The sequence below is a fragment of the Mastigoproctus giganteus genome, chromosome 9 (genome assembly GCF_048544385.1).
Source record: "Mastigoproctus giganteus isolate SK-2022 chromosome 9, ASM4854438v1, whole genome shotgun sequence".
Taxonomy (NCBI): domain Eukaryota; kingdom Metazoa; phylum Arthropoda; class Arachnida; order Uropygi; family Thelyphonidae; genus Mastigoproctus; species Mastigoproctus giganteus.
In genome coordinates, this window is record NC_143583.1 from 216,281,472 (window position 1) to 216,300,630 (window position 19,159).

A 19,159-nucleotide genomic window follows, 5' to 3' on the forward strand; every position below is an offset into this window, starting at 1 on the left:
TATCATTCATAAACACCGAAAACAACAACGGACCCAACACTGAACCCTGAGGAACTCCACTAATAACATTAGTCCACGTTGAGCAGTGTCCATTGATTACCACTCTCTGTCTTCTGCCACTCAACCATCCCCTTATCCATAGCAGCAATTTGCCTCCAATGCCACACTGTTCCAATTTGTGCAGCAGTCTTCCATGTGCAACAGTATCAAAAGCCTTTCTAAGATCCAAATATATAATATCAAAGTTATTCCCTGCATCCAGTTCTTTTGTGACTACATCATAGTATCCAATCAAATTGGTCAGGCAAGACCTGCCCTTAACAAAACCGTGCTGCGTCTGAGCTATAACTGAATTCTTGTCTAGATGATCCTGCAGTGCTTCTTTATCCAGTGCCTCCATTAATTGACCTGGAACAGAAGTTAAACTAACAGGTCTATAATTACTTGTGTCAGCCTTTGATCCTCCTTTGTGAATTGGGGTTACATTTGCACATCTCCAGTCTATGGGTACCTCCCCTGAGTCCAAAGAAGCTCTCATAATTATGGCTAGGGGTTTGCTTACTTCCTTTGCTGCCTCCTTTAATATAACTGGATAGATCCCATCCACCCCCAGGTGCCTTTTTTATGTTTATCCTCAACAATCTCTCCTCCACTTTCCTCTCAGTTGTTACAAAATCATCCAGCTCACTGCCAATGTTTACTTTACCTACATCATTCTCCTTCCTGAATAACTCCTCATGCGTGAATGTAGATGCAAAATACTCGTTTAGATTGTTAGCCACCTGAGCAGGATCCTCAACTGTTGAACCATCAATATCCAGTGGACCAATCTGATTCATCCCTTTCCTTCTCTAGTTTAAATATGTAAAGAACTCTTTTCTGTTTTTCTTTGCATCCTTTGCCAAGGATTTTTCGTAGTCTGCCTTTGCCTGCCTAATCTCCTTTGTGACTTGGTTACAGACCAACTTATATCTACCATAGGCTTCCATGTTACCCATTAATTTGTATGTATCCCATGCATTTTTCTTCTCTGCCACATGTCTCATTAGTTCATCTGACAACCATTTAGGCCTAAACCTTGAACAATATTTCTTAGTTGGTATGTAAAGCCTGGTAGCCTCCAAGATTAGTTCCTTGAATGCTTCCCATTTTGAGTTTGCTGTTGGTAACATCATCAGTTGGTCCCACTGTATAGAATTTAAATACTGTCTCAGACCATCATAGTCGCCTTTACGAAAACAAAAACCCTTCCCTTTACCTCTGATGGTAGTTACCTCCTTGAGAAAATCCCACTTCAACACACCGTGATCACTGCCACCTAGTGGTTCATTTATCTGCAGATTCTTAATGCATGAAGAATCACTACTGATAATCAGATCAAGAGTATTGCTCCCTCTTGTTGCCTCACGAACATGCTGATGTAGAAAACAATCATCCAATTAATTCACAAAAGCCTTGCTAGTGTGCGAGTGACCAACCCACAAATTCCAGTCAATATCTGGGAAATTAAAATCCCCCATTATAAGACTCTCTGATTTACTGGCCCACTCTATTTCCCTGTACAATATCTGATTATACTCATCAGAGTCATTAGGCCTATAGCACACTCCTACTCTCAATTTTGATTTCCCTATGCTTATGTCACACCAAACTGACTCGACACTGCCCTGTCCATCGATGTCGACTGGCTTCACTTCCTTGGACTTTGTGTTTCTTAATTAATAGCATAACCCCTCCTCCCCTCCTGTCCTGTCTATCCTTTCTATACACATTGTATTCCCCAAATTCCAGTTCCGCATTACTTATATCTGTGTGACACCACGTCTCTGATATCCCAACAATATCTGCCTTTGATGTTTTGAGCAATACCTCAAATTCATCAAATTTATTTACCAAACTCCTAGCATTGGTGTACACACAGGTATACATGCACCTGTTTCTATTCTTAGCTACCCTAACACAACCCATGTGTTTACTTGTACCGCAATGACTCCCAGCAGTCTCTGAAATATCCTGCATCTTGTTTTTCAGGCTTCTGCTTATTTCAATAGAAGCAATGCAAGAATCACTTCCACCTCTGCCAGTGGCTACTGTTAATCTATTAGTCCTTGTATCCCCCCCAACTAGCAGTTTTCCGACCCACCTAACACTGCCTCGACAGCATCAGCAAAAATTCTTGCACCCTTTCTATTTAAGTGTATCCCATCCCTGAATTTATGTCCCCTCAGGCAATTAATCTGGGCAAGAGAAAGAATCCCATCAGCACTGAGCTTGCTCAAACCATTCAAGGCATTATACACCTCAATCAGATCACCTCGCACGTGCCTAGTTTCCAGACATTGTAATTTGCAAAATTTAAGCCTTTCTTCATAAGAGCAACCCTTTGTTCCATTCACTAATCTTGTTCCCCTTCTCTGTACTTGTTCCAGCAGCTCTACATCCTTCCTAAAATGAAGAGCCTCCAGACCTGTATACAGTACCAAGGTGTGGTCTGGCCATTGCCTTATACAAGGGGACAATCACCCCCTTATCACTGCTAGCAAAATTCCTGTATATCATTGACAAGACACCATGAGCTACTCTTGCAACATTTTTGCACTACTCAGAAAACTTCATAACTGACTGCACAATTACCCCCAGGTCCTTTTCATTCTCTGCCACTGTGAGTGTGTAGTACCACACAGTAGATACATTATTCTGGGCTTACTGCTGCCCATATGCAGTACTTTACATTTGTCAATGTTAAACTTCAGTTGTTCTAGATTACTGTTCTACTGTTCTAGATTGTATTGCAGTAGTGTACTGTCATTAGTGTCATTAACAACCTTGCCAACCTTTATATCATCTGCAAACTTAGACATTAAGCCTGATATACCTTCATCAATATCATTAATAAATACAGAAAACAACAATGGACCCAACACCAAACCCTGTTGTACTCCACTAATTACATTAGTCCACGAAGAGCAGTATCCATTGATTACAACCCTTTGTCTTCTCCCACTCAACCATCCCTTTATCCATAGCAACAATATGCCCCTAGTGCCAAATTGCTCCAATTTGTACAGCAGTCTTCCATGTGCAACATTATCAAAAGCTTTCCTAAGATCCAAGTATATGATATCAAAATTATTCTTTGCATCCAGTTCCTTTGTGACCTGAAGTCTTGTGGCAACTCCGTAGCCAGGTGGGAAAGAGCAGCAGTGCGTAGCACATGCTTCTTGATTAGACCAGGGTTTGAGCCCTTCACCACCAAATACGGAGGATGCAGAAAGGTCAGGGAATGACCTCTGCATATTCCCTGAGCAATATGGCCTTAGTTGCTAATGCTCCTAAAAACCAAATAACAAACCTGAAGTCTTGCCTAGATGACCCTGCAGTGCTTCTTTGACCAATTTCTCCATTAATTTTCATGGAACAGAAGTTAAATTAACAGGTCTGTAATGAATTGTGTCATCCTTTGAACTTCCTTTGTGAATTGGGATCATGTTTGCACATCTCCAGTCCATGGGTAGTTCCCCTGAGTCCAAGGAAGCTGTGTCATAATTATGGCTAAGGGTTGCTTACTTCCTTTGCTTCCCCTTTAAATGGCACCTCCGTAGCCAGGTGGGAAGGAGCAGCAGTGCGTAGCACACCCTTCTTGATTAGACCGGGGTTCAAGCCCGTTACCACCAAATACGGAGGATGCGGAAAGGTCAGGGAATGACCACCACATATCCCGGAGCAATATGGCCTTAGTTGCTAATGCTCCTAAAAACCAAATAACAGCAAATAACACTTCCCCTTTAATATAACTGGATAGATTCTATCCATCACAGGTGACATTCTTATGTTTATCTTCAACAGTTTCTGCTCCACTTTGCTCTCATTTAATTCAAAATCATTTAACTCCCTGTTGGAGTTTGATACACCTCTAGCATTCCCCAGCTGAATAATTCCTCATGTGTAAATGTAGATGCAAAATACTCATTCAGTTTGCTAGCTACCCGAGCAGGATCATCAACAGTTAAACCAAGTAGACCAATCTGATTCATCCCTTTCCTTCTAGAGTTTACATAGGTAAAGAACTCTTTTCTGTTTTTTTTTTTCATCCTTTGCCAAGAATTTTGCAAAGAAAAACAGAAAAGAGTTCTTTACCTATGTAAACTCTATGTCACCCATTAATTTATATGTATCCCATGCATTTTTATTCTCTGCCATATGTCTCATTAGTTCATCTGACATCCATTTAGGCCTAAACCTTGAATAATATTTCTTAATTGGTATGTAAAGGCTAGTAGCTTCCAAGATAAATTCTTTGAATGCTTCCCATTTTGAATTTGCTGTTAGTAACATCATCAGTTGGTCCCACTGTATAGAATTTAAATACTGTCTCAGACCATCGTCTAGTTGCCTTTACGAAAGAAAAAACCCTTCCCTTTACCCCTGATGGTAGTTACCTCTTTGAGTAAATCCCACTTCAGCACACTGTGATCACTGCCACCTAGTGGTTCCTTTATCTGCAGATTCTTAATGCTTGAAGAATCACTACTGATAATCAGATCAAGAGTGTAATGATACGTTATTATTATTTCTCTCAAGAAATAATAATAATGTATATATCCAGTAAAATTTAACTTTAATTAAATAGTTTGGTACTTTCAAGGCCGAACGTGCCTCTTTGTCACCAAATTCTAACAGAATGGAAACTTTATAGATAAAAATTATTTTAATGGACACAGAGTTCATGCAGTGAGGCATGCGAGGGCACGAGGTAGGCCATTCAACCATTAGATTGGTGTTCATCTTTGCTGCATGGACGTGCGTAGTTTTGCCTCCAGTGCTTATCCAGACTTAAAACAGTTGTCTCCAAGATGTGGTGTAGTCTCACGCCTTTGCAGCGGTTCATAGCTCTTGAATTACAAAATGTGTCAGGACTGGTCAATCAGTTTGTATTTGTGCTTGGGATTGAGGTCATGGTTGATTGGCCTACCTCATGCCATCGCACGCCTCACTGCACGCACAACTCTCTGTCCGTTAAAATAAATTTTATCTTTAAAGTTTCCATTCTGTTAGAATTTGTTGACAAAGAGGCACGTTCAGCCTCGAAAGCTCCAAACTATTTAATTAAAGTCATAGTTTACTGGATATACACATTATTATTATTTCTTATGTACAATGGATTCCAGTACAACTGGCCCATTTACTCTTAGTGTTACTCCCTCTAGTTGCCTCCGAAACGGCGCCTCCGTAGCCAGGTGGGAAGGAGCAGCAGTGCGTAGCACACGTTTCTTGATTAGACTGGGGTTCGAGCCCATCACCACCAAATACGGAGGATGCGGAAGGTCAGGGAATGACCACCGCATATTCCCGGATCAATATGGCTTTAGTTGCTAATGCTCCTAAAAATCAATAAAAATTGGTTTTAATTGGTTTTTAATAATAATAACAAATAACAATGCCTCCCAAACATGCTAGTTTGTGTGAGTGGTGTTCTTCTTTGCTGCATGGACGTGCGTAGTTTTGCCTCCAGTTCTTATCCAGACTTAAAACAGTTGTCTCCAAGATGTGGTGTAGTCTCATGCCTTTGCAGCGGTTCATAGCTCTTGAATTACAAAATATGTTAAGCGACTCTAACCAGAGGCAGTGGCGAAAGTGTCAGGACTGGTCAATCAGTTTGTATTTGTGCTTGGGATTGAGGTCATGGTTGATTGACCAGCCAATCAAATTCCAGTCAATATCTGGGAAATTAAAATCCCCAATTACAAGACAATGTGATTTACTGGCCTAATCTATTTCTCTATACAGTTGTTCATTATACTTATCCGAGTAATTAGGCCTATAACACACTCCTACTCTCAATTTTGCTTTGCCGTGTCTAAAGACACGGAAAAGCAAAATTGCACAAAATATACATGCACCTGTTGTTATTCTTAGCTACCCTAACACAGCCCATGTATTTACTTGTTCCACAATGACTTCCAGCAGTCTCTGAAATTCTCCACACCTTGTTTTCCAAGCACTGTTCATTCCAATAGAAGCACAATGCAAGAATCACTCTCACCTCTGCCAGTGGTTACTGTTAATCTATTAATCCACACTTCCCCCCCCCCAAGCTAACAGTTTTCCAATCCACCTAACACTACCTTGATAGCATAAGCAAATATTCTCACCCTTTCTATTTAAGTGTATCCCATCCCTGTAGAAGTAGTCTCTCCTGTTAACAAACACAGACCAGGCTGAAAAAAATTCTACCCCATAAAGGAACACGACATTGACAAGGAACACATAAAAACTAAGAAGTGCAGCCAGTTGAAATGGGTGGACAGTGCAGTGTTGAATCAGTTTGGTGTGATAAAGTAAATCATATACTCTCTCCTATCATGTCTGAGCAGAATTGCAGACACTTTCAATTTCAGCCCTAACTCATGGCTTTTTTTTTTCAACATTGACCTGTACTTGCTAAGTAATTCCGCTGTTCTCTTACTCTTAATATGATTAGTGCCAATGTGTACAAAATTATCACCTTTTGTGCCCTTAAATATGATATCTGCTGTACAATGTAATCAACTTTTGCCCCTGGCAGACATACCCTTAGATTAGCTTGGATTAGCTTAGAGTAACTTGGATTCCTGTTCAAATTATTTTATATGAATGTCTAGTACACCTAGGTGTTACATAGCACCTTCAAGTGCTCTCATTCTAAAGATGGTATGGAACACTGTCTTCCTCCCCTGTTTGAGGTTAGGAAACATGTACCCTTTTTAACAATGGCACCACCCAATCCACAAAGTTATTGTAGGTTTTCAGCCTGCACAACATGCAAATCAGCCCATAAACATACATATAAACTAGTGCCCTATAACCAGAGTAGTTGAAGCAGCAACGAAGCTTCCAAATAGCCAACCGCATCCTCTCCTCACCTTGTTAATAGTTGTACTTTTACCCTGTAACAGAGCAAAGAAGCCCCTGAATTTCACTGCACCAATCAAAGAGAAGGGAGAAAAATGTATAGTAAAATCTGCATTAAACACCACCTCAAGGGACCAGAAAAAATGCAGTGCTTAGGTTGGTACTTAATAGAGGGTGAATGCCAAATTTTTTTAACTTTGACTTAGATGTTAAATTAAAAACAAACTGGTGTCAGTGCAAACTAAATTTTTTTTTTCTTGTATCATTTAACAGTGATATAAAAAATACTAAAAACATTTAGGAATATTTTTAATAGTCATTAGCACCTTTCCTTTTAATTCATTTATATCTATCCTGTCTTTTAAGGTTAAAACTTCACATTGTGCATTATTAACACTGCACAGTATTAAATTGCAAAACAGTAAGCATATTATAGTTTTGCTTTGCTCCTTTGTAAAACAAATCAGAACAAGATTAGTGAACAGAACAAAGGGTTGCTCTTTCGAAGAAAGGCTTAAGTTTTGCAAATTACAGTGTCTGGAGACTAGGCACCTGTGAGGTGATCTGGTTGAGGTGTATAAAGCCTTGAATGGTTTGAGCATGCTCAATGCTGATGGGATTCTTCCTCTTGCTCAGAATAATCACCTGAGAGGGCATAAATTCAAATTGAGGAAAGATGGTTGTAGGATAGATGTGCGGAAGTTTGCCTTTAGCCAGCGGGTGATTGATTGCTGGAACAAATTTCCATCTGTCATTGTAGAAGTTGATAGCTTAAATAGATTCAAGGCAGAACTTGACAAACATTTGGAGCGAGGGATTGGGTGAAATAAGGGGTGTGTGTTTTTTTTTTTTTTTTTGGCTGATGCTATATAAGCTTGCTTTCTTGCATCATGTGCCCTTGCTAATGCATGCATCATCATTTTGATGTTACATGCACATTCCTTGTTGCCAGTTGCTGTAATACAGTGGCACGTACCATAATTTTTTTTTTAAGTATTGTGGAATTAATATATTCCACAAAAAAATGCTTAATATAGGTGAATTTAGTTGGCCGAATGCACTACTCTATTTACATAAGATAGGTTGGTACTTAATAGAAGGTGTGCATAGGAGGGATTAATCAGAGAACCACTAAAAATCTGCCACTTAACAGAGACTAGTGCCTAAAGCAGATTTCACTGTACTATGTTTTTTACTCCTCACATAGGTATTAGCCTTATGTGAGGACCATTGAATTTTTCAAGTAGCCTCATCCATGGAGGCAATTTATTCCAGTAATTAATAACTTTCCCACTAAAAGAAAACTTTATACAATCTAGTCTGTAACTCTTATCCCATAAGAAATTTAAAATTAAAGTAGGAAATACTCTTTTCTTACCAATCTAAACATAAATTCATTTTCAAGATCCATTTACTATAAACTACCAACTGATTGCTGTATACAACATGAATGAGAATCTTTGTTGTGTATAGTAATTTTTTATCATTACATAATGCCCAATTAGTATAATATAAAAAAATTTAAGTTGTGTTTAAGGTACTTAATAGCTGTTATAACAAGGTAAACTTTGTTTATTTACAGACACTTCTCTCTTCAATATACAACTAACGTTTTTTTCAGTATTGCATAGTACCGACAAAAGAATACCCAATTATAGATAAAATATACTGAAACTTCATGCATAGCTTTAGTATTTGAAAGAAAGTGTATGTGTTAGCACTTAACACATATGCCTTCCTTTTTCAGTGTTTTCTCAACCCATATAAAGTATTAGTTTCTTGATACTAGGTTTTAATAACTTTTGTTTTGTTTTTTTTTATTGAGATTACCATTTAAAACTTACACTAAGATTCATACAACCAAATACTTTATCAGCTGTGTTTAAGAAGCATACCTCAATTGATATCATTAACCAATCTTCCACCCACTGTTTGATCAAGAAATTTGACTTCAGTTTGTTTTCATTTATAAATGCTTCAATGGAATGGGCAGTGTAGCAATTTTAAGACGTGATATTTCCTAACCAAAGACTTCCAAACAAGTTACAGCAGAGTACAACAGCAGCTGAGAGAAATGAAATCTTTCTACATATTTATCTGTCAAATATAATCCAAGGATGAACATCTAAAGATTTTCTGGCTGAACTGGCATACTTCCAGCACAAATCTGGAAAATTGTCATAATGTTGGACTTCATCCACATCATGTTCTTTAACCCCATAATTGCACCCTTTATTAAGATTTTTGCTAATGGATGCCTCATTTTATTTTTTGGGGAAGCACAGTTTAATTGCAGTAGCCTGAACAGCATTTATAATTCCCACATCAAATCCACATACGGTTCTCACAGTACCACAGAAATCAATGTGAAGTTTGATATGGTGAGTCCAGTAATTCAACCACTGTTGGAAGAGTGGGAGACCACAAGTCATGTGGTCTTTTACTCTCTAAATTTGTCTGGTCTAGCTCACTGTGACTTTTTTTTTTTTAAACACTCAAATGGCATAGATTTATATCATAAATTTTTAGAGAACCAGTAAAAAATTGCTGGATATAGTGAAGGATATCACAAAGCAAGGAATCTGGAAATTCTTCCTATAGCTGCAAAATCACTGAACTTGCTGTATCAGTTCTCAAGGGGAATGCATTTTGTTGTGTCATAATGGAATACCAGGTAACATTTGCTTTTTTAATACAATCTGGGATTTTATCTGCATCTTATGCAGACAATTCATTATACATATACACTTCTCTACATGCTGCTTTATACCTATCCAGGGTATTTTATAACATGTGAGCTGTATTTTGAGGATCAATTTCAAAACCTGAATTATAAACATGTGTCCAATTCTGAATGGAGCTATGACTGTTTGAATTTTAAAAGATGGCTGTGGAGTTTTCAGTGGTAAATCATAAAAATAATAAAAAAAATGAATAAAAATAACTAAATATTTATCTAGTATGAATGAACATTTTACTAGATATGTCTGCTTATTTGCATTTATTATTTTATTATTTTTATTATTTTTTCATACTCAGAACTCCATAGTCATTTTTTATAAATAATTCAACCAGCTATAGCTCTATAACCATTCAGAATTGGATAAGTTTATGTAAACTTTTTTTCATTGTTTTAAGTTGTGGAATCAATCCTATTACAAAACACTATATATGCATCTTCAGCATATGCATATAGGACAAGAAAATCCAAGTCACCTTACCTTTATTCAGCATTCCTATGTTTCATTTGAACAGTTTTTATTTTAAAAGTTATAGGATTAAGATGAGTATTAAATTATCCTATCAGCATTTTTATATAGTGGATATTGGCATGTCAAAGAAGAAGCTTCGGTAATCATATGCTGTTCCTATACCAGATCATTAAAAAAATATATGCTATTTACACTAAATAACTTTTTTTGTAGCAATTATACGTGCCAACCAGACAAGTGATAGCAGAAGATCCTACCAGGGCGTTAAGTTCTTGGTTAGTCTTGCACATAAGTAAGTTAAGTTGTTTGGTTTTTTTTTTTTGGTTTTTTTATATATTATTCAGATAGTTTTTAACATAAGAACTTTATCTCTGTAACTGCTACGTTAAGTGAAAAATGTTTGAAACCTCATAACTGTATTCAAATATTATATATGAATATAAATATGAATAAATCTAAGTATATCTGTTATATAGAATGAATCAAAATTATGTATAGATACTTTAAATAGCATATTTTGTAGACAGAATGACCAATCTGAATAAAAAGTTGTTCATTTTAAAGCAAAATAAACATTTAAGTTTTTAATAATTTTTTTTATTATATTGCAGATTAACTGGTGACCCATTGAATATAATGGGTAATAAACTAACATTATTAAGAAAGGGATTGCATTCTGAAATGGTACATGAATATGTTAAAGAGGTTCAAATGTATGAGAATATCAATGTGGAACAGAGGTGCTGATGCATTTAATAGTGACCAAGCTGTTAAAAGTGCATATGAAGTCACCAAAGAAGTCAACAAGATAGTTCCCAAGAACTGCATTTGAATCAGTTGACTATTATTGAAATCTTAAAGAACATAAAGTTAGCCCTTTCATGCCTTGCCTATTGCATGCAATTCTGGAGGTCAATTCTTTTTGTTGTGCACAAAATTATGTTCAACAATCAGGATTGCATTCTAGTATCACTCACAATTTTGAGTGACTGTCAGAAGAATGGTGAAGGTTCTGATTTTCAAAGTGTAATCATAAGGTCAGATGAACCAAATTAGTATTATATGGTCATTTGAATCACCATGTCACTGACAAGCCTCACTCTAGAGAAAGGTGCCAACCTGCTAGGGATCGGTGTGCAGATGGAATGCATATCTTATGGGATAATAGATTCAATTATCCCATAAGTAATCCAGTAATTGATTCAGTAATTCTTTGGTAAGGGTGGTTTTATTAAATCGGTGTGCAGATGGGATGCATATCTTATGGGATAACAGATTCAGTGAGTTACTGAGTGTTACCTTGAATTTTTAATAAAATGCAGTTCCTGCAATAATTTTTCTAGATATATTGATTTATTTTCAACAGGGTGATACACCTCCACATTTTCACTCTGATGTCCATGCCTATCTGGATAGTGAATTTTCTGAGCAATGCATTGACTGCAGCAGTTGAGAATGCTTTTGAAAATCCTCCCCCCCCCACACACATGTGCTGTCTCTGAACCTCAGTCTTCTAGCCCTTTTTCCATTGACTACTTGAAAAATAAAGTACACACATATACCACAATTGTAGTATTTAGATGTTGATATAACAGTTGTAATTTTTCCAGGATGCTGGCAATATTACAGCCAACTTTTACCATGGTATGCCAATCAGTTGAGAAACAGTGCGCACTCCTGGTGCATGCTGGTGGCAGACATTTTAACACAACTTGTGTAATACATCCCATTTCTATGTATCTAATGTATTTTAACTCTTTTTGGTTGATGCCTACTCAATAAACTTCCTAAGATACAGCATATTAAATTTTACATAATTTTGACTCACCCTGTAAGTATTAGAGCATTTTACTGAATATAATATCAGAGCAAGGAATCAATTGTAAAGTAAATTTGTTTACTTTTCATTATACTTGAAAAGTAAACTTTTGAAATATATTGAAAAGTTTCTCCAGATGGGAGAATGGAGCTGTTGAATCAGAACTGGATCAGAATCTTCCCACAGACCAGCAGAATTCACTGAAAATTTGGTGCTGATCCAACTTTTCCTTCTTGAGTAGTGCTGAAATCATTCTTCTATATGTATAGATAAGTGTGGAAGGAGAAAGTGACTAGTAAAAATTTTTAATTAGAATTGATCATAAAACCTTCTAAGGTAGTAAGAAAATATACAGGAAAAATTTTTTGTCACTGTCACTTAGAAAATATATATATATACAAGGTGTTTCAAAAATGATGGTCAATAATTTAAAGGTGAAAAGTACAAACTAAAATAAGCAAAAAAGTCCCAGTGAACGTCTGGCTGCAAATGAACTGTTTTCGAGATAATGCACATTTTCTGTTAAGATTTGCCACTGACTATGGGAGCACTAGTTTAGCAAAAAAGCTGTGAATCCTTTGCTAAGGGTGGTTTTATTAAACATAAGATAATACATTTTTAATTTTTGGTTTCAACACTACAGGATTTTACAGATGTTACATGTTACAGGATGTTCTTTCTGACACCCTTTCCTCAACATCAGGTGTTATGCTTCTGGGCCTATCTGCTCATACTCCATGTGCAAAGTGCCCATGTTCTCAAGGCATTGATGTACCCTGATGAATGTGCACCTGTTGGGCTGCCTTTGGCGGGGAAATGCTTCTTTGGTACAAACGTGGAGCCTCGAGTGCACTGCCGTTGGCTTTACCATACGTGAAGTGCATGTCCGCATACTCTTCATTGCTGTAACCTCTTTCCACGTTGACTGTCCTTTGACGAGTACTAGTATGCCTGCTACGTCTCAGAGCATTAAGAGAGGGGAAAGGGAGAGAATGAGCATAACCTATCCTAACCTAAACAAACAAGTCAGTGGTGGATCCCACCTCTGTACAGTTCACCTAGTCAGTGGTGAATCCCAGCTAGAAATGTGCAATATCTCAAACGGTTCACTTAAGGACTCATGTTTACTAGGCTTTTTTTTTTGCATGTTGTAGTCTGTACAGTTCACCTTTAAATTATTAACCATCACTTTTGAAACACCCTGTATATACCAAATAGCTTTGTAAAAGAATAAGAGAAGCTTACCTCAATATGATACGTAGAACACTTTGTTGTGATACTCTCCAGAAATTAAAACGAATAAAACATTAATGCAAAATGATTACAGTAAAAAAATAAATTAAAAACAATTAAAAAATTAATTCAACACAAAAATTCATTTTAAAATTTACATTAAACTTTTTTAAATTAATTTTTAATTGTGTTCAATTTATTTTTTTTAATTGTTTTCAATTTATTTTTTTACTGTAATCATTTTGCATTAAAGTTTTATTCATTTTAATTTCTGGAGAGTATCATACAGAAGTGTTCTACGTATCATATTGAGGTAAACTTCTCTTATTTTTTTACAAATATCGAAATCAACGTAGAACATATTGAGCATCATAGCTCTGGTTTATACTATCAGATAACAGAAATAACTTAATTTTATTTTTTTAAAAAATCCAAATTTCTCCTCATTCAATTTTAATGAAATTTAGGATAGCTTGACATATCTTGAATCCACTTTTGTGAGTGAGACATAGTTCAAACCACTATTGGATATTTTATTGGGAAAGAGCCTCAATATGTTCAAAATTTAGATATTTATTTCTTTTTAACAAACTGTGAATATGGCAATCAGAATCATTTCCCAAATAAATCAGTGTCTAAATATATACAGTTTAAGAAAAACTGTTATAAATAAATTTTAAAAGTGAAACTGTCTCATTCATGAAGGTGGAGGTACTTTTATTATTGCCTCCTGTTTCATAGAGTCAAAAAGAGGGGAAATATGCAAGAAGCTTTGACATTGGGAGAAAGCCTATAAATGAATATTTCCACAAATCTCATTTTACTGGAAATCTCCTTAAACTGACATGTTATTGCATGAATAAGGCATGAAACAAACCTCTACCAGGATAAAGAATATTTTCAAGTTTTATTCACCAATCACAAATGTGCACACTACATTACATAGCAAATTACAAACCTGCACTCATGGTGGAATTTACCAGTGCCAAGGCAGTGGGTGCATACATTAGTTCGATGAGCTGCAGTCTGCAACAGCTGCTATAAGTAAATTTCAAACATCGAAGAAGCCATCAAGGAAGAAGCTACAGCTCTTCAATAGTATGGAAAATTCATAAAGGATGTTAGTTTGTGCAATCATCCCAACTGAGCTGGTGGGCAAAAAAAATTAGTGAGGATGCAGTGAAGGTGGTTTGAGGAGTTTTACATGAGGCCCAGGGAAATCCACATGATATACCATTCATGAGCTTAACATGTCAAAGTCCGCACTGTGTAATGTGTTATGTCGGTGTCTGAAGAAGATAACATGCAGCTTGTACAGAAGCCACCAATTAATGACAAAACCAAAAAGGATGGAATTTTGTTTGTAAATTAGTGTTATGAGTATTAGTAGTACAAAATATCTAAGAAAGCAAGCTTATGAAGCATCAGCCAGGGGGGAAAACCCTTCCCACATCACCTGTTCATCCCTTCCAATAATTTGTCTAGTTCTTCCTTGAATCTATTTGGAATACCCACTTCCACACATTATGTAACCATCCTAACTCAATTTGAATTTAAACATCCTCATGTGTGTAGTCTAAGAATGCAGAGGAATGCCATCAGCACCGAGCTTACTCAGTCCATTCAAGGCCTTAAACATCTTAATCAGATCTCCTTGCAGCTGCCTTGTCTCCTGACACAGCAATTTACAAAACTGAAGCCTTTGCAAACCAGTAAGGGCACACTTCACTCCCGTCGCCAATCCTGTTCCTCTTCTCTGCACTTGCTCCAACAGATCCACATCCTTCCTAAAATAAGGCTTTCAGACCTGTATGTATTCAGGATGCAGCCTAACCATTGCCTTGGACAATAGGACAATCACTTCGTTATCTCTGCTAGCAAAGTTCCTGTATATCATTAGCAAAACCCCCATGAGCTCTTCTACAGCTTGTGTGCAGTCAGATATGAAATTCACTGAGCAGTTAACTTCGTATCTAACTGCACAATTAGCCCAAGTTTGTTTGTTATTTGGTTTTTAGGATCATTAGCAACTAAGGCCATATTGCTCTGGGAATATGCGGTAGTCATTCCCTGATCTTTCCGCATCCTCCGTATTTGGTTTTCACGGGCTCGAACCATGGTCTAATCAAGAAGCATGTGCTACTCCTGCCCACCTGGCTACGGAGGCGCCATTTTCCACTATGCTGAGTAGTACCACACAGTTGATATGCTAATCTGGGATTACTCTCCCCATATGCATACCTTGCATTTGTCAATATTAAACTTCAGCTGCCATTTCTCAGCCCATCTACTTAATTTTCTATATCTTGTTTCTATAGCTTACATTCATTATTGTTATTAATTACCTGCCAACTTTTGTATCATGTGCAGACTTAGACATTAAGCTTGATATATAATCATCAGTATCATTAATAGAAAACAACAATGGGCCCATTACTGAAACCTAGACGCCTCCACTAATAACATTAGTCCACAAAGAGGAGTTTCCATTAATAACCACACATTTTCCATTTATTAATACACACAATTTACATACATTCATATATATATATATATACAAAACTTACATAGAAGATTTATATGCAATTATATATACATTTTCATTCTCATCATCCAGAGCGAGCGAGCGAGCAAGTGTGCGTGCGTGCGTGCACGTGTGTGTCATGGTGGCTCCAAGGCTAATAACGACACATTCCATTCCCTTTATTTGTATACACAATTATTACATTTATATACAAAACTTTCAAAATATATATACAATTTATATATACAGCAAAGAGTTCTTTATTTATGTAAACTCTAGAAGGAAGGGGATGAATCAAAATGGTCCACTTGATATTGATGGTTCAACTGTTGATGATCCTGCTCAGGTAGCTAACAAACTAAATGAATATTTTGCATCTACATTCACACATGAGGAGTTATTCAGGGAGGGGAATGCCAGAGGTGTATTAAACTCTAGCAGTAAGATAGATAATCTTGTAATAACCGAGAGTAGAGTGGAGGAGAAATTGTTGAAGATAAACATGAGAAAGGCACCTGGAGTGGATGGAAGCTATCTAGTTATATTAAAAGAGGCAGCAAAAGAAGTAAGCAAACCCTTAGCCATAATTATGAGAGAGAGCTTCCTTGGACTCAGGGGAGGTACCCATGGACTGGAGATGTGCAAATGTGACGCCCAATCCACAAAGGAGGATCAAAAGGGGAGACAGGTAATTACAGACCTGTTAGTTTAACTTCTGTTCCAGTGAAATTAATGGAGGCACTGGTTAAAGCCGACCGGGCTAGCCGAGTGGGTAAAGTACCTGCCCGGCAACCCAAAGGTCGCGGGTTCGATTCCCGCCTCGGGCTTGGATCAAAGTACTGCAAAAAAACCTTGGGAGGTGCAATATGGCCACAGAAGCCGATGCGCCAACAACTACCAAATCAAAAAAAAAAAAAAAAAAAAAAAAAAAATCACTGGTTAAAGAAGCATTGCAGGATCATCTAGACAAGACTTCAGTTATAGCTTAGACACAGCATGGGTTTGTTAAGGGGAAGTCTTGTCTGACCAATTTGATTGGATACTGTGATGTGGTCACAAAGGAACTGGATGCAAAGAATAATTTTGATATCATATACTTGGATCTCAGGAAGGCTTTTGATACTGCTGCACAAATTGGAGCAGTGTGGCATTGGAGGCAAATTGCTGCTATGGATAAAGGGATGGTTGAGTGGGAGAAGACAGAGAATGGTAATCAGTGGACACTGCTCTTCGTGGACTAAGGTTTTAAGTGGAGTTCCCCCCTCCCAGGGTTAAGTGTTGGGCCCATTGTTGTTTTCTGTATTTATTAATAATATTGATGATGGTGTGTTAAGCTTGATGTCCAAGTTTGCAGCCGATATGAAGGTCGGCAGGGTTATTAATTACACTAATGACAGTATGCTGCTGCAAAAGAATCTAGAAAAGTTGAGCAGGTGGGCTGAGAGGTGTCAACTGAAGTTACACATTGACAAATGTAAAGTACTGCATATGGGAAGCAGTAACCCCAGAGTAACATATCAACTGTGTGGTAATAAGTACGCTAACAGTGGTAGAGCGTGAAAAGGACTTGGGAGTAATTGTACAGGCAGATATGAAGTTTTCTGAGCAGTGCAGACGGTCTGCAAGAGTATCTCATGGTGTCTTGTCAATGATTTACAGGAATTTTTCTAGCAGGGATAAGGAGGTGATTATCCCTTGTATTGGAAGTGATTATCCCCAAAGTCAGGCCACACCTTAAGTACTGTATAGAGGTCTGGAGGCCTTATTTTAAGAAGGACGTAGAGCTGTTGGAATGAGTACAGAGAAGGGCAACAAGATTAGTGAATGGAACAAAGGATTGTTCTTACGAAGAAAGGCTTAAGTTTTGCAAATTATGGTGTCTGAAGACTAGGCACCTGCGAGGTGATCTGATTGAGGTGTACAAAGCTCAATGGCATGCTCAATGCTGATGGGATTCTTCCTATTGCTCAGAATAATCGCCTGAGAGGACATAAATTCAAATTGAGGAAAGGCAGTTGTAGGATAGATGTGCGGAAGTTTGCCTTTAGCCAGCAGGTGGTTGATTGTTGGAACAAACTTCCATCTGTTGTTGTAGAAGTTCATAACTTAAATAGATTGAAGGCAAAACTTGACAAACATTTAGAGCGAGTGGATAGGTGAAATAAGGGTGGTTTTTTTTTTTTTTTTTTTTTTTTTGGCTGATGCTATATAAGCTTTCTTTCTTGCATGCTAATGCTAAAAACTTCCCTGTACATCTGAACATCCTTAGCAGAAAGGTGCCTATGTCGCTGGAATTCTTTTCTAGCCTGTTGTACTTGCTTTTGCAGGTTACTTAAGTCTGCAGACCACCAAGGAACAGCAGTTCATTTGTTCAGCTTTCTTTTGGCTGATTACTCCATTGCCAAATACAGTTGGGTTTGGACAAAATTTGTAAATTCCATTGCCGTCATGACCTTTAAATCTTCCACAACATTCGCAGTGAAAATGGTGAGAAGGTAATCTTTGAATTTGTTCCATTTAATGGTATTCATTGAGAAACATCTAAAATCTTGTGGCTGTGAATCATTATATTGCTGTTGTGGCTTCAAACCAAATACAATAGCGTGGTGGTCGCTATTTACAAGTCTTGGAATAACATCCCAGTCAGTTAGAATTTCATCTATTTTAACCGTGGTAAGAGTGATATATATGTTGGATACGCCATTCACGGTGGAGAATGTGAATGGCTTGTCAGGAAAGTTTTGCACACTCAAGTTGTAGGACAAAATTAAATCCTCGAGGGCTAATCCTCTATGGTCGGTAAAACCTCTGGTCCAGAAGTTGGATTTGGCATTTAGATCCAGTTATAAGATTTTTAGAAGCGAAATTAGTACATATATTGTCCAAACGATAGAGAGTCAATTGTATGTCCTCATTCGGCGGACAATAAACAGATGCAATATAAAAACTTATGAAAGGTGTGGAGATCATTAAACAGATCACAGTGTCCATGCACAGATCTGTAACCACCAGATCATTATTTAAAACAACTATTTCACTTTTTGAAGATTTGTCAAGTGAATGAATAATTCTTGCCGAGATTGAAAAACCAATAACTTTATGGATCCCCACCTGCAAAGAATGTAAGGGTTCCTGTATGCAAATAATGTCAAAGTTATTTTCAAATGCTGCTATTCTAATCTCATCCATTGCCACTCTTGAGTGCTGACCATTTATCTGAAGAACTTTTACACCCTCATATAAAAACATCACCCAAAGTTGGATTCTTATCAGCCAACTCTGTCACTGAATTTGAACCATTATCACTCATGTTTTGTTCTACTGTCCGTAAACTGTACCGCTTTCAAGTATTCTGGACACTTAGCATCCCTTACAGAATGATTATAATCTCTACCACGTTTCTTACAGTTGATACATTTTGGAGAATCTTCTTTATGGGGACACGCTATAGACATGACCACCCTCTGCACAGTGTCCACA

The 19,159-nt window shown here is 37.2% G+C and overlaps 1 protein-coding gene across 2 annotated transcripts in view; it reads left to right on the forward strand.

Annotated features, from left to right (window-relative positions):
- The window catches only part of LOC150081121 (ubiquitin carboxyl-terminal hydrolase 24-like), a 908,750-nt gene that overhangs the window by 879,244 nt on the left and 10,347 nt on the right, over nucleotides 1–19,159 (forward strand). For both annotated transcript variants that reach the window (XM_090381072.1, XM_090381073.1), the window contains exon 57: nucleotides 10,317–10,395. In XM_090381072.1, coding sequence (XP_090237198.1) covers nucleotides 10,317–10,395 — 79 coding nt within the window. The remainder of the gene's footprint in view (nucleotides 1–10,316; nucleotides 10,396–19,159) is intronic.